The sequence below is a fragment of the Ictalurus furcatus genome, chromosome 8 (genome assembly GCF_023375685.1).
Source record: "Ictalurus furcatus strain D&B chromosome 8, Billie_1.0, whole genome shotgun sequence".
NCBI classification, from domain to species: domain Eukaryota; kingdom Metazoa; phylum Chordata; class Actinopteri; order Siluriformes; family Ictaluridae; genus Ictalurus; species Ictalurus furcatus.
The window spans coordinates 6457016-6478541 of record NC_071262.1 but is presented as its reverse complement, the minus strand read 5'-3'; the positions used below and the strand labels follow the sequence as shown (position 1 = coordinate 6478541).

Below are 21526 nucleotides of genomic sequence, written 5' to 3'. Positions count from 1 at the left end.
ACAAAAACTTTCAATAAAACAACGTCGAAGATTGGGAACCACTATTAATTCCTTTGTGCTACACGGAGCTTTAACCGCGGCGGACTGGTTTTGTTTCTAACCAATAGGTGGCAGACTTGAGTATGGTCCAATCCAGAAACCGCTCTATTTAAGACACAGTGCGCTACGTATGGTGTAAAAGCCATTATCTTGTGCCCTACTTAATGCACCTACATAGGGACATCAGGGCTATTAGGGATTCAGCCGAAGAATTACAGTTACGTTAGCAGAGTAGGGATTCTTCGTACGGTTCGGATGTTTACAGAAAACCTCGCTCTGTTCTCGCAGTTGTTGTTTTTTAAAAATTTTTTATTGTATTCCGACGACAAATTCTGTTGTATTTATGCAGCTAAAAGAAAGACTGTAAGATTATATTGACCATATTCTCTTATTGTATATAGGTAATGGGGATATGCCATTGTTTTAGTCACTAGCTAAAATGAGTTTTCTTGCTGTGATGATAGCTAAGGTTAGCTAGCACGTACCCAACATGGTTTGTTTTCACAGCACAGTTAGCTAAGATTTAACTGTTTCCTTTGCATTCTGACAGATCAATTCTGTTCGGTAAGTTTTAACTGTAACACATACATTAATTAGACGACCTGTTGGGAAATCTCCAGAGTTTCCTAATGCTGCTATACTTCTTTTTCAGAAGTAATTCTTCACAGGAAAGGAAACGTGTTTTTTTTAATGGCTTGACTAGGTTCAGATCATACAGTCTGATGATGTTTGTAGTCTGAGGGTCTGTATACACCAGAAACGTTGCTGTGACTTCATTTGCACCTCGTTATTCATCTGAGGTATTGTATTCGAGATCTTGTGCATCCTACTGTGAAACTGTATTTTATCCTCTTTTGTTAAATGTGTTTACTGACATCTCTTCCACTTCTTGCAGCTTGCCATGGAGTTCCCAGGTCATAGTCAGCAGCTCCTGGCCAGTCTGCGCTCTCAGCGTCTACAGGGATTCCTGTGTGACTGCACAGTCAGAGTTGGTCCCACACGTTTTCTGGCTCACCGTGCTGTGCTGGCCTCCTGCTCACCTTTCTTCCACATGTTCTACTCTGAACACCCAGTAGGCAGCACGTCTACAGTAAATGGAGGACCTGAGACGGACACGGTCACCATTAATGGAGATATAGTGACCCCTTCAGCATTCGGGTTGCTCCTCGATTTCATGTACGAAGGAGTACTCCAGTTGGCAGCACACCCACCTCCGGAAGACGTTCTCGCTGCGGCCAGTTTCTTGCACATGAACGACGTGGTCCGAGTCTGTAAGAAAAGACTACAGGGTCGTGGACTGGCTGAGGCTGACAGCACCAGGGCAGAAGAGGGAGGAGGTGAAACTGGGGGAGATGGACCAGTGTTTAGTGGGTCGTCTCGAGAAGGAAGGTTGAATGGCCGAAGGGAAACGGTGGACGGTGGACAAGGAGCTGTCAGGGTTTCAGCGTCAAATCCAGCCTCGTCTCCCTCAATAACACAGCGTCCTCAGCCAAGCCAGCAGTCAACGTTTCATATTAACACTAAAGCCAAGACAAACACTGGCGTACCTAATTGCAACACACACAGCATTAACCTGGGAAGTCCAGACATGGCGGACACTACTCAGCCAGGCATGGACTCTGTTCCAGCTTCCAATGATTCTGGACCAAGCTTGTACAGTTCCTCTCCTGGACCTGCTAGAGCTGGCATAGCTGCTGCTGCTGCTGCTAATATGGAGGCTACACTTTCAAGTCCTTGCAGCACCACAGAACCAGTTCAAACAGAAACAGAAACTCCGCCCAGTACATCCACTGTTATGGTTCTGGTTCCTGTGGAACACAGCCAAAATAGAGAGTCCAGTCAAGAAATATCCATGTCAAAAGAAATTAGCAATGTTTTTATGGTTGCCACTAATCATCCTGGTCAAACCAAGAAACCCATGTCGATACAGCACAACGGACCGAGTTTAAGTGATGACGTGAGACATACTGCCAGAGGTTTACATGAACAGCCACGGTCGCAGTCATGTTCTCCCATGCCATTGTCTTCAGCAGGCCGAGAAGATGGTAGTGAAGAGACAGCAAACGTGAAGGTGGAGGCCATAGTCATCTCAGATGAAGAGTCAGAAGATATGGAAGAGACACCTGTTAGGGTCCGAGAGCGAAGGAGAGATGTTGACTTAGAAGAAAGGGAGAATTTTGAGAGCACTAATGATGTTGAGATCACCAATGCTCACTTCATACCTCCACACTCATTAATGCAACTTTCACATAATCACCAAGAGCCAATCTCGTTCCCTTTTTCACCACAGGGTCCTAGTGCCTCCTCTTCGGACACGCCCAGCTTCCCGTCTACCCTTTTTACAGCAGCATCCCAGCAAGCAGAGCAGCAGACTATCTACTTTGAGGAATATCACGAATCTCTTGGGAATTATGTAGAAGATGTGCCTACATGTTCCACTTGTGGAAAGACGTTTTCTTGTGCTTATACACTGAGGAGGCACGCCATTGTGCACACACGAGAGCGTCCTTATGAATGCCGTTACTGTTACCGGAGTTACACACAGTCTGGGGACTTGTACAGGCACATAAGGAAGGCGCATGATCATGATTTGCCAATGAAGCGCAGCAGAACAGAATCTGACCCTCCCCCATCCCCACCTCCTCCTCAAGCACCTCAGACATAACAAGATACATGCTCAGTCATACTGGACAGAGTGTCAAAGCTGTTGCAAAAGCTAAAATCATACGCCTGGTTTTTTTTCCCCTTTGTTTGTTTGTTTTTTAACAGGTTGTGTGGACCAACTTTGCAAAGGACTGTTATTGTTCATCTTTAGTATCAGAAAGTGAGCATTCAACATTGAACTTAATCTGTCACTGGATAACATTGTGACCAAAAACAAAACATCCCATTCAGGACATCCTTCAATGTCCTTTATACATCATAATCATAATCACTGTCTAGCTTCTCAGGTTAGATACAAACAGAATAAGCTTTTAATTTTTTAAAAATTCAGTCTCTTCTGAAAGTAATGGAATGGTAAGGCCAATTCTTTTATATATTTATATATTATATATATATATATATATATATATATACTTCGAGATCAAAAGATGAATGAGATGATTGATCAGAATTTTAACTTTCATATCCTCACATTTACATCTAGATGTGTTAAACAACTTGGAATATGGCACCTTTTGTTTGAAGTCAACCATTTTTCAAGTGATCAAAAATATTGGAACATAGGACTGACCAGTGTTTCTTGTTGCCCAGGTTTGCCCTGTTAGATTTATTCCTTAAACAAGTAATAGCTCTGAATCTCTACTCTTGGACTGAGCCCTAAGTTTCATCTGTGAAGACTGCATTTATTCTCAAAAAGGATAAATCAACATGAAGACCACAGATCTGTCTATGGGAGAAAAGCCATGAAGCTGAGAAAAGAGGGAAAATGCAACAAGGGAATAGCAGCAGTCAGTGACCTCACTCACAACCTCCACAGGGCAGGAGTGAACGTATCACAATTCACTGAATATGATTTCAAGAACAGAAATATAGAGGCTATACCACAAGATGCAAACCACTCATCAGCAGTAATAATCGGAAAGCCAGATTGGAATTCGCAAACAAATATAGAGATGAGCACCAATAATTACCAAAGTGGTGGAAAGACCAGTGTGGAGAAAGAAAGGATCTGCTTGTGATCCAAAACATACAAGCTCATCTGTAAACAAGGTAGTGTCGTGGCTTGGGCTTACATGACTGCTTCTGGAACAGGTTCACTAATCTTTACTGATGGTGTAACTTATGATGGTAGCAGCAGAATGAATTAAGTTTACAGGAACATTTTGTCTGCCAATTTACAGAGAAATGCATCCAATTTAATTGGGAGGAACTTCAGTGTTCCTATTAATTACCTAGAGGGTGGCGCTACAGTTTCATAATGAACCAAAAACATTTTTACACTTTTCATAACAACATAGAAGATCAGTGTTTTGCACCGGTGCTCTCACGCCATCTCTGCCATCCCGGTCAGTCACCCAAATACTTATTATTTTTGTTAGCAGTGGGCAGGCCCAAGTTGTTTGACTGTAACCTCGGATATCATTGAAATTGGTGATTTCACCGTGACGACCCGTTAGCGAAGTTACCTGTTCTTTGTGAGAGATATGGCTTCATTCACAGACACTCATGAGTTATTTATTTATCTATTTTTATTTATTAGTTTTTGATACCCTTGCAACATACATTATGTAATATATGTAAATACAATATGTATATTACAGCAATTAATTATAGTTTGAGCACAACTTATCTGATTAAAAGTACATAATAAAGAAACACAATCAACAAATCATATTTACAAGACAGCAATATGACTTGAACTAAATCTTTCACTAAAATGAGTGTTTCATCCCCTTGTAGCAACATTAGAGTCAGTGGCTTTAAGTTCAGTAAAGTCACAATTCTCTGTTACTAAGCCAATGATTTATTATGTGGGGCTCACAATTAACTATGAAGAATCTTACTCTGTGAATTATTTAAGATATGATAACAGCTGGATCGATCGCTATCTATTAAAGTCCCAATAATGCAAAGGCCAGGTAGTAAACTCGTAGAACACTTCCTGTCTATTAACAACTGTTAAAGATTCCCTGTATTTACATATATCATATTACATAATGTAGTATGTTGCAATTGAAAACTATCAACAAATGAAAAAAATGAATGACACATGCAGTGTGTCCAAATGAGAGCATCAGTAACGCACTTGGATATTTGCTACCATAAGTATGCCCCCTGACCCTCTAAGGAGTCAGATGTCTAGCCACCACAGTCTCGCAAAATCCTGTGGGAAACACTGAACTTCATCATGCAGCGAGACAATGACCCAAAACCCTGCCAACTCAACAAAGGACTTCATCATGGCAAAATAGTGGAAGGTTTTAGATGTTCCAAGTCAATCACCAGATCTTAAAGTGCACTTATTATGGTTTTTCAAATATGACCTTTCATGTAGTGTGTTATAGAGCTGTTTGTGAATGTAAAAGGTGTGTAAAGTTTCAAAAAATTCAAAGCGCGTGACAGAGTTATTGACTCCCAAAAGAAGGAACAGATTCTGAACAGCTGAAACGAGTCGTTAGTAATTCCAGACTTATTTCTTGTACATAAGTTTGTATTTCTTCTACATAAGTTTGTAACAAAAAGCCCCGCCGCTGGTCTTCATTGGCTGAGAGCGGTAGACAGCAGACTGGGACATCTGAGCAATCAGAGCAGCATATGCTCTCTGAAAGAAAGAGTTTAGAATGAATCCTTTACAACGGATCATTTAACGAGTCGTTTGTGACACTGGGGGGAAAAGGTAATGCTGCAATTCAAATTATGAGCATGTTAGTGTTTTTTTGACCTTAGATGCATGTACATCTATTGTATGAGAGCTTTAAAACAAAATTAGGCATGTTTCAAAACCATATGTGCGCTTTAACCCAATTGAGCATGCATTTCACCACCACCCCCCCCCCCCTTTTGCTCACTTAAAAATTGGATGGTCTGCCAACAAAGGTACCATGTTCTAAGTTTTTTTTAACACACCTAGATGTAAATACCAAGAAATGAAAGCTGAAATTCCGATCTATGGTCTCGTATTCATCTTTTGATCTCAAACCCAAATGTCTTTGGTGTATAGTGAAACAATTGACTTGGCCTTGTCGTTCCAATACTTTTGTAGGTGACTGTAGGATAAACACACATTGAGGAACATGTTAACTCATTCAATAAGCATCTTACCTATGTTGCATAAAGTAATGTTAACTCCCTAAATTTGACCATCAGAACCTGCAGCAATCTACAAACACAAATATGGATTTCCAATGAAAATAAAGAACATAGCTATGAGGGATGCAGTTAACTTTTCTGTTACAGAGACGAAGTCGTCCTCTGCTTTTGAAAGGATTAAATTCCCTTCTTTGGGAACAATATCTGGGGTAAACAATGTACCTCTGTCTGTTATTTGAATGGGACAAAGTTTGTATTTTGCCGTTTCTTCTTTACGAGACACCAAATCCATCTACCTAGACAGCCTGTTTTCACATGGAAGGAGTAGATACACCTGTTTAAAATAGCTTACATTAATATAAGGTTGTTGAATATCACTGTTTATCAATCATTCTTCAGTAACGGCTTCATCCTGGTAAGGCTAGCGGTGGATCCAGAGCCTATACTGGGAATACTGGGGAAGGATGCCAGGTCATCACAGACCTCATCGTATATCAAATAAATTATTGGCTTGTGCCAAGTCTGCATGTAATTAGTTCTTTCTAATGCAAACACATGCAACGTGTCTCATCCATCAGCAGCTAAATATTTACAGTACTTCTGGTTTTATATCCTTATTGTGAAATAGCAAACAGAAAGCGTGGTAAATATGCATATTGTATGTGTCACAAACTTGTGGCATTGGTTGTTGCAGGTCTTTGCTATTGCAGTACCAGAATCTGCACAAGCCAGAAGGTTCCAGAAAGCTACATGCAGGAGTGTAGAATACACATTTCATCTAAATGCAAAAAGACCAAACAAAGTGTGCTCATCTAAGTTATGAACCAGTGTTTACCTAACCACCACATGATAAAGCAGTGAAATCTGGACAGTATAGATGTCTTTCAAGCTGAGTTGCAATTTCTTGCAAAATCCCATTAGTGTTATATTTGTGTTTTCTAGTGATTTTCTTCAATATGTCCACAGTCACACTATCTCAATCTCACGTATTTAAAAAAAAAAAAAATGATTCATGTGATGAAATAACACGTCAGCATTTCCAAGACCATAACATTTCCAAGCTCCATAACTGTTTCAGGTTATGATTATTTTAATTATTTACACAGTCTCTGCAAACAAAATCCTCAACAGCATGTCTCACATTGAGCACTTTTGATAAAAGGTTTTTAATGTTTCATGCAGTAGTCTGAAATGTGTCGTAGTTTTGTAGTTATTCAGATTCAAAACTGGGTCCTCATTTTCATTTTGTCTAAGCCAGTAGATTTACACAAAATTAATTCATGTGATCCACGATGTACAAGTTGTTTCATTTCAATATGTAAAACAGCTCAATGTTGTGAATAAACCTTTTAAAAATTGCTGACTGAGTCATCTATTGTTTATTTCTGTACAACTCAGACTTTTGTGTATATTTATTATACACAATCATGTGTAAAGGGTAACAATGCATAAATATTACAAGTAAAAACGTGCTGAAATGAACACATGACCTCAGGGCAGTCAGAATAATCATGTAGGTTTTCGGGTAGTAAACAAACTGGTGAAAATGTAACCGTACACTGGGTGAGAAATGTGTCCTGATGAAGCTTTCAGTCTTCCACTGGTGCATGCATCTGAGGAAACAAAATGATAAACAGGTTTTTCTTCAGTCAAAAGCCAGAAGCCAGTTTTAGTCTGATCTATAAAAATAAACTCACCATCTCTGCTAATTTTGGCCATGCCATTGACATCATGACTCGATCATCTGATGTGGGAGGAGTCTCCAAATTCCAATATGTAAAATTATGAAAAACTGAAGAAACCTTAACAACTCGGTCCTACAAAAGTTTTTAGACAAGAATTAAACGTATATAGATTAGTTCTAAAAAAAAAAAAAAAAAAAAAAACCCACCACACTCATTTTCTTCAAATAAAAAGATTTTTTAGATATATACTATTTTCACTAGTATTCATATGCGATCATATGCTATTAGTTATTGAGTATAAACAATACAGAGAGTAGTGTCCTGGAAAATGCTGTGCTGTGTAATGACTGCATCTGATATTCATGTCAATTAAAAAAAAAATTCAGATTCTCTCATCAAGGACAACACTAAATGATACAACCTTCAGAACCTGAAATCCTGCACTTCATAATACAGTCTGTACAGGATTACAGGGAGTTTTTTGTGATTGTTGCGTCCAAAAATGTTTTTCTGCAGCTTTTCTTTTCAGAATTTGAAAAAAAGTTTGGGGTTTTTTTTTGCAGAAAACTACTTCAATTGGCAAAACCGCAATTGCACAAAATAGTTTTGCACGGCCTTTTGCAGTGATGTTTGTTGGTAAATGAGATCTTTTAGCTGCATTCATGTTCAACGCAGTGAGGGCTTTGGCTGAATGCACATTTTTATGATGTCACATGATGCGTCTTGGACTAAATCTGTGGTAATTTAGAAAAATTACAAGCTCCTCTGAATATTGTGTTGTTTTTTTGCGTTGCTTGATTTTACATTCATTTCTGCAATCGCAAAATCCTGGAGGGACTGATAAGACATCCCAATTTATTTATTTATTTTTAAATGGGACTTAGGAAGTGTCTAGATCAACAATATACAGGTCCTTCCTATGTGGGAGTTTTTTATTTTATTTTAGAGCATGGTATAAGTATGCAGTATAAATGCTCCACTTTTAACAAAATGCCAATAAACAATGTGATAAGAAACACTAACACAAAAAATACATTATTAAATAATTATCACAAAACCTCTTGGATAAAAGTCAATTAAAATGTGCCTCATTTTAAGCAGAATTTTCTAAAGACTATAACACCAACACCAGTGTAAGTGTGTGATGTGTTGTACTGTACATGTTCAGTAATGGTTTGATTGGTGATACTGTATAGATTTTCAGGTGTGGTGTACTGAAGGTTTAATCTGACGCTTCTGTGAACAAGGACATCTCATTTGGTAAATAATTTTGCTCTTGAATTCCTCTTGTCTGTATTCCCTTTCCTCACACCCTTTCCTTGTGCCTTCAGGACCAAGGAGCTAAAAAGGTGAAGAAAGGAAGCAAGGAAAAGTCAACTTTTAAGAAATATGTTATGTTTATAAGTCTAGGGATTTGCTTATTGAAGATGATCAACAAACACCTTTATAATTAAATACATTTGGGTATAACAACCACCTTATTGTGGGTATTATTTAGAAACCGATGCTAATCTATACATCACACACACAGAATTTTACAGGAAAAAGCATACACGGTTTTTAGAAGAAGTAAATCAATGCAACGCAAATCTGTGCAAGTCCAGGTTGAGTCTGTTAGTCACACTTAACCAGTGAAATAAAAGGCAGATATTTATCAGATCATGTGGACATGGCGACTTCTCATCCAGTTCCCACAACAGCTGACTGTCAGCTATATACAAATACCTTTACTGTCACTGTTCAAGTACAGTGACAGTCACACTGCACTACATTAAATATTTATATATATATATATATATATATCTTTAATGAAATAGAAAGATATACAATACAATCATGACAACAGTGTGCAAATACATTTTGTGCTCTTTGCAAGGGCATAACATTCACAATCTATATAACTGGCTGCTGGGCTTTTACTGGTCATCTAGGTTTACAGGAGAAAATTGCAATAACTTGAAACTCAGTATAACTGTTGATTTCTTGAATCCTCTGGGTTAACTAAAATGTACACTCACCAGTCACTTTAATAGGAACACCTGTAAGCCTGCTTATTTTTGCAGTTATCCAATTAGCCAATCACATGGCAGAATAAAATGGTGAAATGGTGCAAAAAAAAAACCCCAAAACAAACAAACATCCTGTGTGAAGAGGGTCTGCAGGCTGAAACACCTTGTTGATGAGAGAGATCAGAGGAGAATGACCAGACTGGTTTGAGCTGACAGGAAGTCTATAGTAAGTCAAATAAGCACTCTGTACAACTGTGGTGAGCAGAAAAGCATCTCAGCATGCACAGCACATCACACCTTGAGGTGGATGAACTACAACAGTAGAATTAGGTTAATTACTAATTACTGTTAATTAGTAACATTAGGTTTCACTTCTGTCAGCCAGGAACAGGAATCTGAGACTATCATGGACACAGACACACCCAAACTGGACAGTTCAGGAAAAAGTCCAGGTGATTATTTTTCCCTAATCTTCAGGATTAGAAGGAGTGGAATTTGATGTTTTCTCAGCATGGTTTTAAAGAGTGATTATAAGTCATCAGATCACACCATTCTGTGTAAACTCCAGAGGCTGTTGTGTGTGAAATTCTCAGGAGATCAGTAGTTTCTGAAATACTCAAACCAGCCCAACTGGTACCAACAACCATGCCATCGGTTAAAGTCCCATAATCACAAATTTTCCCCCATTCTGATGTTTCATGTTAATATTAACTGAAGCTCCTGACCTGTATCTGCATGATTTTATGTATTGTGCTGCTGCTACATGACTGACTGATTAGATAATTGTATGAATTGTGCAGGTGTTCCTAATAACGTGGACAGTGAGTGCATCTATTCCTCAGCTCTTGGTTATTCTCTCACCAGAAAGCAGTCAGTGGCATTTCTTCGACATTTTGCTAACTGTTGGTTTTTTTTTTTTTTTAAATGTTTAATACTGGTGGATGAAAAATTGACAGTTGTCTGTACACTTGTCTGCTGAAGGCTGACATATGATGAGCAAATCTTTACTCATTTCTTTTTAGAAAATGAGGAGGTTAAAGTTGCAGTTGTGTATAAAGAAAACTCAGGCTGGAACAACCCCTGAGCTGACGACTACTACTACAGTCGGATACTTCAGTATACTTACTTCTTGATCAGATGAGGGTTTCTGTACCTCCTTCAGCACCAGACCAGTGTAGCCTTGAGGGTGCGTCACTTCCTGACCTTTCAGCCCCCGCCCCCTAAACGACACTGTCTTTTCTACAATGAACCACACACAGAGAAACATACAGTATGAGCCGTGTCTGAAATGTACTGCATTCTTAAAAGTGAACTAAAACCCACAGGGAGGACAAACCGTGCTTTCGCTCCTTCACTGTGGGAGTGAAAAACTCAGCCACTTGTGCAGCTCCGTCGTGATCAATGTCGCAGGGAAGCAGGTGAACTTCGGACTGATACACCTGAGTCCCAGAGCCAAGCTGCACCACAGTCACGCAGCTGTTCACTGCCATCTGAGAACACAGCTGCACTTACACACCTCCCCATTCAAACTGCCCTCATGCCTTCTACACCAGCACCAGGGATTGTGAAATAATTTCTTCTACACCTTGTACCATTTATATATACTAATATATAATTAATATATATATATATATATATATATATATATTAAAAGCATCATAAATACATAACTACATAATGAGAAAGCATCATAACTAAACCTTACCTTTAAAAAAAATGACCTCTTGTTGCTTGGGAGAAAACGCGCTCAGTTTGCGGTCAGTATGGTTGTAGTGAGGCGCTTTTTGGCGGGTGTTTACAACAAATACTGCCATCTAGCGGTCTGGGTTTAAATGGCTGCATTGGGATTGACCTTTTGTTGTTATTGACGTGAAAATATCACCAGAATTCTCGTATGAATATGCCTACTGTTAGCAACAGTAATGAAAAAGTGTAAAAGACATATAAAGTGTATAGGAAAGTTGTTGTTGTTGCTTTTTTTATTATTATTTTATTTTTATCTAAACCCGGAAGTGATGCGATAACGTGTAACACATAAATATTCCGACTGGGAACTTGAGCCAAAACATGAGTTGTGTCTCAAATAACATACTATGAGTTAATTCTTATAAAGTACCAATCTATATATATATATATATATATATATATATATATATATATATATATATATATATATATATATATATTTTAAACATGCTTTATGCGAGTTTGTACATTAGAGATTCGTTTAATTCAAATGCTAACTATGTCGTTGATATGCACATGATGTATACAAAAGCGCCGGAGTGAGTTAAATGCTGCTACCTGACATTAGTTGGATCATTTAAGCAGTAAGTGCTGTAGTGTATGTGTGATTCTTTTCGGTTTAATATAAAGTTCATTAACGCTTACAGCGGACGTTGTTCTGTCCGTCATCTGATACAAGTAGTGTTGGAGGTGCATGATAGGGCAGGTTAGTGCAAAAGAAACGGATCCGCACTTTGTTCAGCTAAGTTAATGCGCGTGTGTATCACATTCACTTCTGGCCTTGGGTTGTTTCCTTAGTAACCGGTCACAGATGGATTACATCGCCGCTCTGAAGGTCCCGCAGCGTTATGCACAGCTTTACAGGTAAGTGACGTCATATACTACTAGTTTAACATAGTGATCATTAATGTTGTATGTATGTATGTATGTATGTATGTATGTATGTATGTATGTATACACCTTCTCATTCCTTTTTATAGAAAACATCTGTTAGAGAAGGGTGCTTTAGACCAGCAGTACAGTGTAGAAAAACACTCAGATGGAACAGTGACTCTCCCAGTCTTCCCATCTGCTCTGTGTCACCTGGATCCTCTCACACTGCAGGACAGCTCCTGTGAAATAGTTCAAATACAGGTTGCCATATCGCATAGTCACGTAAAAGATTAAGTTGGTCAGTGTCTCTTCTTGTAGGCTGAGAATCCTATTTGAGTTCTTTTTTTATGGTTAGGCTCCTCCGCTGTCAAGAAAAAGCAAAGTGAAGCCTCATCGAGAGAGAATGATTGAGGTAGTGCAGGAACTGGTGGCTAATAAAGCAGTGAAATGGAGTAAGGAACTTGAAGATGACCTTCCCAGTGGATGGCAACGGCATGGAGATCTGCTTCTGTTTGGTTATGGATGCTTTTCACAAGAAATCTGGAGAAAATTTGGTAAGACAGCTTCTACTTAACTTTACTCTTAACTTTATTATTCTTGTATATCTTTTCATGTGACAACACTGAAGAAATGACACTTTGCTACAATGTAAAGTAGTGAGTGTACAGCTTGTGTAACAGTGTAAATTTGCTGTCCCCTCAAAATAACACACAGCCATTAATGTCTAAACTGCTGGCAACAAAAGTGAGTACACCCCTAAGTGAAAATGTCCAAACTGGGCCCAATTAGCCATTTTCCCTCCCCTGTGTCATGTGACTTGTTAGTGTTACAAGGTCTCAGGTGTGAATGGGGAGCAGGTGTGTTAAATTTGGTGTCATCGCTCTCACACTCCCTCATACTGGTCACTGGAAGTTCAACATGGCACCTCATGGCAAAGAACTCTCTGAGGATGTGAAAAAAAGACTTGTTGCTCTACATAAAGATGGCCTAGGCTATAAGAAGATTGCCAAGACCCTTCCCACCTATGCTGGACACTTATCATCCATTTAAAAAATATATTTTTGTGTAAATAAAATGTTAGTTTTATAATGAAAGAAATGAATATGTTGGCACAATTATATTTTTGTTTACAACACCGATTTCAAACATTTAATCATATACCTTCAGATCAAAAGGTTTTTATGATCATGAGAAACATTTGTCAAGTGTCTCCAAACGTTTGACTGGTGTTGTGTGTGTGTGTGTGTGTGTGTGTGTTTTTTATTTATATATATATATAATTTTTAAATAGCCTTTAAGACCGTATTGAAATCATTCTCATGGCTGGATCGGGAAGCTGTCGCAAGGTTGCGATGGATTTTTACAGGAAATATGCCAAGCACACCACACACACAACACTGTTACCAAACTTATTAACAAATTTAAAACGTCCACGAACATCCACTGACACATCCAAGGCACAACCAATTCATGAAAAGTCTTTTCATAACTAGGTTTATTATTCATCTTTGAAGAATCAACACACTGCTTTTGCAATTGCAGGTTTTTATTTAAAAAATGTAGTAGTCAACAAAAAGAAAAAGAAAAAATGTGCAGAACCTGGTTGCATAAGTGTGCCCACACTTTATGTAATACTTTGTAAAAGTACCTTTTGCTTGTAATACAGCACTCAATACAACCACTTACTTGTGAAGGAATCTACTGTGCACAGCCATCTTCAAGTCATTCCGCAGGTTTTCAGTAGGATTTACATCTCGGCTGTGACTGGGCCATTCCAAAATGTTGATCTTCTTCTTCCAAAGCCATTCTTTGTTGACTTGGATTTGTGCTTTGGATTGTTATTGTGCTGGAAGGCTATCCTTGATTCCCTCTGTCTTGATTAGAGCCCCACTCACAACTGAAGAGAACCACCACCATGGTTATGGTGTTCTTTGGGTGATGAGCTGTCTTTATTTATTTTTTATACCCAAAAAGTTCTGCCTTCATCTCATCAGTCCATCACATATTTTGCCACAAAGTTTCGGGTGAATATGTGTAGGTAATTTATTTTCCTTGTGAGAAAGGGCTTCCATTTTGCCATGCTACCCCATAGCCATGTGAAGAATGCAAGAGATTGTCACATGCAGGGAGTGACCAGTACTTGCCAGATATTTCTGCGTCTGCTTTAATGTTTAATGTGTAGGTCTCTGATAAGTTTTCTTCTTGTCCTTTTGTCAATTTTGGAGAACGTCCTGTTCTTGGTAATATCATTATGGTCCCTCATTTTCCTCCACTTGTTGATGATGGCCTACACAATGGTTCCATGATGCATCTAATGTTTTGGAAAGTCTTTTGTACCCCTCCCCTGATCAATATATTTCAACAGTGAAATCCTGTACATGCTTTGTGAGCTCTTTGTGGACCATGGCTTCAGCAGTCAGATGAAACCAAGAAGATGTCAAGAAAATCCTACAGGAACAGCTGATCATTATTTGGGATTAATCAGAATCACTTCCTTGATGATCTGATAATTACTTTTGAACGTGAGTTTGAAAACCCCCAATGTTAACAGGGGTGTGTAGACTTTTTATATCCAATGTATTAATTCTGATTTGGCATGAACTGTCCTGAACATCCAGAGTTAAGTATAATGTGTGCACAAGTCACATCATTAAGTGTGTAATAATATTCTAATTAGCATGCACTCATGTTTGTACATTATCATACCACAGCTTATATATGCAACATAGACATTTCTTCAGTTCTTCTAATTCTTGTGCTCAACAGTGTCCAGCTCCACCCATCTTAAACACAACCTTGCTCACTGTCCTTCTTTTGCTGTATTTCATTGCCACAATATCACTACCCTCAGCAGACATCCTGTGATTAAAGACAATAAGTCATTAAGATGCGTCCTGAGCTTGATGAGTATTGTTTTATATAAAAACTCCCAGTCTATTAAATATGTTGCCTTTAGATATCAGACATTTTTATTGTACATAATATTTGTGCTGCCATATTAGGATAATGTGGTTTAGCTTTTGTCTTGCTAGTGTTTCACTGTACTGTTTGCTACAGTTTTTAACTTAATCCCTCTGTCAGTCCTGGAAAATATATTACTATCAGTATATCTTTACACAAATGCAGCATCTAATGCTAAAACCCTGTAATTCCTTTTATAAATAGTTTTTATTTGTCATTCTTCTACTATAGTCCTCAATTCCCAGTGGAATTTTGGGGATTTTCAAGATGTGTTTATTGTCATTTCCATCATAGGTGAATTGCTCATGTATGTAAACAGTGCTGCAAAGAGTGCAATACAATAGAATAGTTTATCAAAATCAAAATGCAATTTTTTGAGTCTGATACTCATAAAATATCTACACAAATAAAGAGAAGGTATTACATTGTCAAACAGAACAAATATTGCAAATGGATGGTGTTAACATTGCACATAGCCCCCAGCTATCAAATTAATTAAATATTTTACTATATGTAAATATTTTAAGAGATGTGTCAATACAGTGCCCTTCACTAATATTGGCACCCTTGGTAAATATGAGCAAAGAAGGCTGTGAAAAATTGTCTTTATTGGTTAACCTTTTGATCTTTTGTTTAAATCTCTGAGTCTTCTCCTATAATTCCTGATAAGTTGGAGAATACATGGTAAGGGATCTGAGACCATTCCTCCATACAGAATCTCTCCAGATCCTTCAAATTTCAAGGGCCATGCTGGTGGACTCTCCTCTTCAGTTCACCCCACAGGTTTTCTATGGGGTTCAACCTTGACTTTGTAGTCAGTAAACCATTTTTGTGTTGATATTGATGTATGTTTTGGATCATTGTCCTGCTAGAAGATCCAACCACAGCCGATTTGAAGCTTTCTTCAAAGAGGCGGTCAGGTTTTCATTTAATTTCTGTTGATGGTTGTTAGAGTCTATGATGCAATGTATCCTAACAAAATGTCCAGGTCCTCTGGCAGAAAAACAGCCCCAAAACATTAAAGAGCCACCACCAGCTGTGATCCTTGGAGATTTTTTGGCCACTCGAACCGTCCTCTTCACAGTGTGTTGAGACAATATAGACACACGTCCAATTCCAGGTTGATTCATAACATTTCCAGTTGACTGGAACTTCTTAATTATTTCTCTGATGGTAGAAATGGGCATTTTCAATGCTTGTGCTATTTTTTTTATAGACATTGCTGCACATCACAGCTATATTCCTTGGTCTTACCCATTGGTATGAATGACTAAGGGAATTTGGCCTATGTGTTACCTCATATTTATACCCCTGTGAAACAGGGAGTCATGGTTGAACAATTTCCTGTTCTTAGTCACCAGGTGTACTAAAAAATGTAATATCAATGGGAATATACTTCAAATATATTTTTCTCATATGAATTCATAGGGGTGCCAATAATTGTTGCACACATATATTTAACAAAGATATTTTTGGAGAAACCTGTCTTGTGTTTGCAATTGTTTATCCATGAGAGCAGAGTATTTTTGTGAATATTTTGAACAAAAGATTAAACAATAAGACAATTTTTCTTTGCTCAAACAGGTAAATATACCAAGGGTGCCAATATTAGTGGAAAGCACTGTATATGAAAGAGAGAATGCATGTTATTGCCTATTTGGAATGTCTGTGGGGCTGTTCATTCAGGTCGTGATGCTCTTGGGTCTTCTATAGTACCCTGTGTCCAGTTACTTAGCTGTCAAAATCTCTACTGCAGTGATGCTTTGGGTTAGTTTGACTATTCTGTGAAGGGACAGTTTGTGCTCAGTGGTCACCCAGTAGAAGTTAGTGAGTACTCTTCTGTAGGTAGCATTTAAGGCACTTTAGAAAATAGAGATGCTGCTGTGCTTTCTTCACAATTTCACTGGTGTTCGTTGTCCATCTCAGATTATTAGGGATCTGTATACTCAGGAATGTAACATTTAAAATGTCAGAAAATCCAGAATCCAGTTGCTTATGGAGTTTGGCAGGAACATATATGAGCATCAAGCTCCTGGTTTTGTAGCATCCCACAATGGATTTTTGGATGTTATGGATGTAGTGACTCCACAGAAAAGTAAAGATTTTTACAGTTAGTGTTCAGTTTACTCAGTTTATCACCTATGTCACAACTGCATACCCATTAACTTCTCTCTTCAGCTTGTCTCTCACAATTCTGACAATGTATCTTGGTTAGGCTACAATTTTGTAATTTCTGCTTACCATGATTACTGGGTTTACGAATGAGGTAATTACTGAATCTTGTCATGTAAGCATAGCTAACCATGACTGCTGGAGTACCATGGCTCTAGTAACAAATAGGCAATTTACACCTGCTAGCTGGTAGAAAAGTATTTGGACGTTTAGAAGATACAGTATTCATCACAAGTTCACACATGGCAGTACTTTCCTTTCTGCTTTTTTTTCTCTCTGCACTTTTATTCCTGGCAATTTGATTGTATGGCTCTTATCTAAGTTATACGCCCCAGGCTTGATCACTTCATGTAAGTGTTCTTGCTAAAAAGAAAAACTGTCCCCACACAGTATGGGCTGGTTTTATATTCAAACAGTTGAACTAATAACCATATTGTTAGTGTTCTTATGTCAGTTCCGCTATCTTGGATATGTTGATATCCATATGTGTAGTGATGTACAGTATTCTGGTCAGAAAATCTTTATTATGGGTAAATGCGCAGCAGCATTGGGCTGATAGGAGCCATTAAGTCAGTACCTTTGACTGAAGTGTAACACACGCTTCCATAATATTTTTAAAGAAAATTTTATAATCTGAATTTGTTTGTTAATTCCTCCAGGCTCTGAGTTGTGGTTGGCTGTTGCCCAAGTCCTGGGAGTGAAGCGTCTAGCACAAATAAAACAGATTTCCCAGGATGGGTGGCGAACACCAGTGGTAACAATGCTATTAGGAGACAACAGCTATGTAACTCACGTTGATAACCACATCAGGTAAAAACTTACAGAAAAGTGTGAATAATGTGTAATATAAAATAAATTAGAGTAAGGTGTATCTTCAGCCTTTTGAACTTCCAGGTATGAATTTGATGTCACCAAGTGCATGTTCTCCTTCGGAAACATCACAGAGAAACTGCGAATATCCTCCTTTGACTGCACTGGTGAGACAGTGGTTGACCTGTATGCAGGTATGTGCTACACACTTGTTTGGCCCTGTCAATCAAAGCAACACTTTCATTGTGAGTTTAACTGCAGATTTTACTTCACTGTCAGGAATTGGCTACTTCACCCTGCCGTATCTGGTCCATGCTGGTGCTGCCCATGTGCATGCATGTGAATGGAACCCAGATGCAGTTTCAGCACTGCAAAGGAACTTGCATATTAATAAAGTAGCCCATCGCTGCACTGTGCATCAAGGAGACAACAAACAAGTGAGAATGAATCTTTCCACATTTGCTTCCAAATGTACTTTTATATCTGGCATGTGCATTATGTGGTTACTTTCATGGACAGAATCTTTAGAGAAAATATTCTTTCAGCAAGTTGTTGTTATTTTATAATATCAGAAGATGAAAGAAAAGATGCATTTCTAATATTTTGAGATACTGGATTTTTGATTAAAACAAAAAAGGCTTTAAATATTTCACTTTATGTGTAATGAGTCTAGAATATATTAAAGTTCCACTTTTTGAATTAAATTACGGAAAAAAAATTACCATCGGGGTTATACCCCTACTCTTTACGAGAAGTCTCCTGGGATTTTTAATGACCACAGAGAGTCAGGACCTCGGTTTAACATTTCATCCGAAAGATGGTGGACCCCAGGAGATCTCCCATCCAGGTGCTGTCTAGGCTCAACCCTGCTTCACTTCAGTGGGAAACCAGGTGTCAAGTGCAGGAAGATATGGCCCTGGCATGTGGGTACACGGGGTACAAGTCAGGGGAGACCCTGGACAGGGCGCCAATGCATCACATGGCACAACCGCATGCGCCCATTCACACCCTATGGACAATTTAAACACGTCAAAAAGCCTACAGTGCATGTCTTTGGACTGGGAGAGGAAACCGGAATACCCGGAGAAAACTGCTGTAGCATGGGGAGAACATGCAAACTTCACACACACACACACACACACACACACACACACACACACACACAGGACGGAGGCAGGAATCGAACCTACAACCCCGGAGGTGTGAGGCAAACGTGCTAACCACAGTCACCGTGCACCCCAAACTGATAAATGTGTGTCGTTTATTTAATGAATACCATTGTATCATTGTAGGTCATGAGCCTATCCTGGGAACCATAAGCAAGAGGCAGAGATACACCATAGATTGGACACCAGTCAATCACAGGGTGCCATGTACACACACATTCAAACATACAGGAAATTGAGCATAGCCACACCATCTACCAGCAAAGTGTGGGAGGAGAACAGAGAACCTTGAGAAAACCCACCAGATACACAAACAGTAATCTGAGTTTGGGGTTGAAAAGGTGGCTATGCTACCTGCTACCCCACCAAGCCTCCCAGTAAATGATTAATTTATGTCTAATAATAAGGGGTCCTCAACCTTTTTTTAACTACTATTGCTTGGCCAGATCTGTTGGTCAGTTTTAATCTTAAAGTGATAACAAAATATTTTTACTGGCAATGATGATGACATGATGGATTAAAGCAGGGACAACCAAAGTCTGGTACCAGGGCAATATGCGGCCCGTGGCTTCTCTATTAGACGGTATGATATAATGTATTCTTTCACCAGACAGTGGCAGCAGACTGTGTCAGCACAGTTAGCTAAAATGCACAAGCCTTTTTATTTCTCTAACTATACCTGCAGATTAATTTGCAGAATTATAGAACCTGGAATTGGACGTGTGTCTATATTGTCTCGATGTACTGTGAAGAGGATGGTCAAAAAATCTCCAAGGATCACAGCTGGAGAATTGCAGAAGTTAGTTGCATCTTGGGGTCAGAAAGTCTCCAAAACTACAATCCGAAGTCACCTATGTCACCACAAGTTTTTTGTAAGGGTTTCAAGAAAAAAGCCTCTACTCTCATCCAAAAATGTCTTCAATTTGCCAGACACTACTGGAACTTCAAATGGGATCTATGGTTGGATGAAACCAAAATAGAGCTTTTTGGCAATGAACACCAGAGGTGGTTTTGGCACACACAAAGTGGTAACCATATGGAAAAGTACCTCATGCCCACGACATTAATATTGTGGTGGCAACCTCATAAGGCACTACAAGAGAGGACTCAGAGCTGTTAACTTGGCAAAGGGAGGTGTAACACAAGGTATTGGCTAAAAGGGTACCAATAATTGTTGCACACCTATTTTTAACAAAGGTTTTTTTTATTTTTATAAATCTGTTTTGTTTGTAATTATTTGATATCCATGTGGGCAGAGTATTTTTGGGAATTTGTTTAACAAAAGGTTAAACAATAACAATATTTTTTCACAGCCTTCTTTGATCATATATTTATTAAGGGTATATTAGCCAATATTAGTGGAGGTCACTGAAATTATCATCATCATCATCATTATGCAGAGTTCTGCTCCATTTTCCATTTACACAAACCAGCTAATAAACAGGATATCATTTGTCTTACAGCATCTTGGCAGAATTAAATAGCAGGTTATTAAATTAAATGGTACTGAATAATTCTAAATAAAACATACCATTAGCTGAATTGCCAAACATGAAATCATGTTGAGCTAAATTAAACAAAGTTAGGATAATTTATTTTGTAGAGGCTAATGTAGCATGTCCTCAGGCACATAAGGCCAACAACAGAGAGTGCAGAATTACATTATGTTCAGTATTTCTGATAAATGCATTATTCAACATCGACATATGATCTGAATTAAATGCTTTCTGCACACTCTCCCTAGCTGTCCCTGAATGACCTAGCCGACCGAGTGAATCTAGGCCTGTTACCAAGCTCTGAAGAGGGCTGGCCTGTGGCGTGCCATGTCCTGCGGAGAGACACTGGTGGAATCTTGCATATCCACAGCAACGTCACCACACCAATCCAGCATCAGAGTCTTCAGCCATCCTCCAGCTCACTGAATGAGGAAGAGGGATCTGTAAATGGAACTGTAAAAATTTCTAGAAACAGAGAAGTGTGGCACAACTGGGCCAAAAACACAGCGGGCCACATCGTCAAACTTCTGAGAGACATCACCAGAGCTGAGTGGAGGACCAGCATTAAGCATATAGAGCATGTGAAGTCCTATGCACCGCACATAAATCATATAGTATTGGATCTGGAGTGTAGACCAGTCAAATAAATTGACTGACAGACTTTTTGTATGCGGCTTTGTTATTGTTTTTTTTTTTTAATGAAACAGAATAAAATGTTCAGACTTTGCTTGGACCATGTACATCAGAATGAGAGTTAGTCACCAATAATAATAAACAAATCATTACTGTGGCTGTCTGTCCTGTAGTATTCATTT

General features: G+C 38.6%; 3 protein-coding genes across 7 annotated transcripts; 2 read left to right on the top strand and 1 right to left on the bottom strand.

The window, feature by feature from the left end:
- Positions 1 to 77: 77 nt before the first annotated feature.
- Positions 78 to 3059, top strand: zbtb3 (zinc finger and BTB domain containing 3). The gene is made up of 3 exons (XM_053630429.1): positions 78 to 603; positions 692 to 839; positions 935 to 3059. Exon 3 carries the CDS (start codon positions 941 to 943, stop codon positions 2702 to 2704), a length of 1764 nt encoding a protein of 587 aa, XP_053486404.1. The 5' UTR covers positions 78 to 603; positions 692 to 839; positions 935 to 940; the 3' UTR covers positions 2705 to 3059.
- Positions 3060 to 6788: 3729 nt separating this feature from the next.
- Positions 6789 to 11483, bottom strand: rnaseh2c (ribonuclease H2, subunit C). Of its 3 annotated transcripts, none has more exons than XM_053631479.1 (5): positions 11193 to 11483; positions 10824 to 11031; positions 10614 to 10726; positions 7491 to 7610; positions 6789 to 7406 (listed from the first exon to the last, which is right to left on the bottom strand). In XM_053631479.1, exons 2-5 carry the CDS (start codon positions 10975 to 10977, stop codon positions 7383 to 7385), a joined length of 411 nt encoding a protein of 136 aa, XP_053487454.1. In that variant the 5' UTR covers positions 10978 to 11031; positions 11193 to 11483; the 3' UTR covers positions 6789 to 7382. The 3 variants fall into 3 exon arrangements, with proteins under 3 accessions (XP_053487454.1, XP_053487453.1, XP_053487455.1); XM_053631478.1 differs by having other exon boundaries at positions 10824 to 10977; positions 11193 to 11481; XM_053631480.1 differs by lacking the exons at positions 6789 to 7406; positions 7491 to 7610 and adding an exon at positions 7627 to 8819 and having other exon boundaries at positions 10824 to 10977; positions 11193 to 11481.
- A 233-nt stretch (positions 11484 to 11716) lies between these two features.
- Positions 11717 to 21501, top strand: trmt12 (tRNA methyltransferase 12 homolog). Of its 3 annotated transcripts, none has more exons than XM_053630446.1 (8): positions 11717 to 11817; positions 12032 to 12097; positions 12214 to 12367; positions 12462 to 12660; positions 17899 to 18049; positions 18134 to 18243; positions 18329 to 18486; positions 20960 to 21501. In XM_053630446.1, the coding sequence occupies exons 2-8, from the start codon at positions 12045 to 12047 to the stop codon at positions 21356 to 21358; spliced, it is 1224 nt and encodes a 407-aa protein (XP_053486421.1). In that variant the 5' UTR covers positions 11717 to 11817; positions 12032 to 12044; the 3' UTR covers positions 21359 to 21501. The 3 variants fall into 3 exon arrangements, with proteins under 3 accessions (XP_053486421.1, XP_053486420.1, XP_053486419.1); XM_053630445.1 differs by having other exon boundaries at positions 11717 to 11939; XM_053630444.1 differs by having other exon boundaries at positions 11717 to 12097.
- Positions 21502 to 21526: the final 25 nt, after the last annotated feature.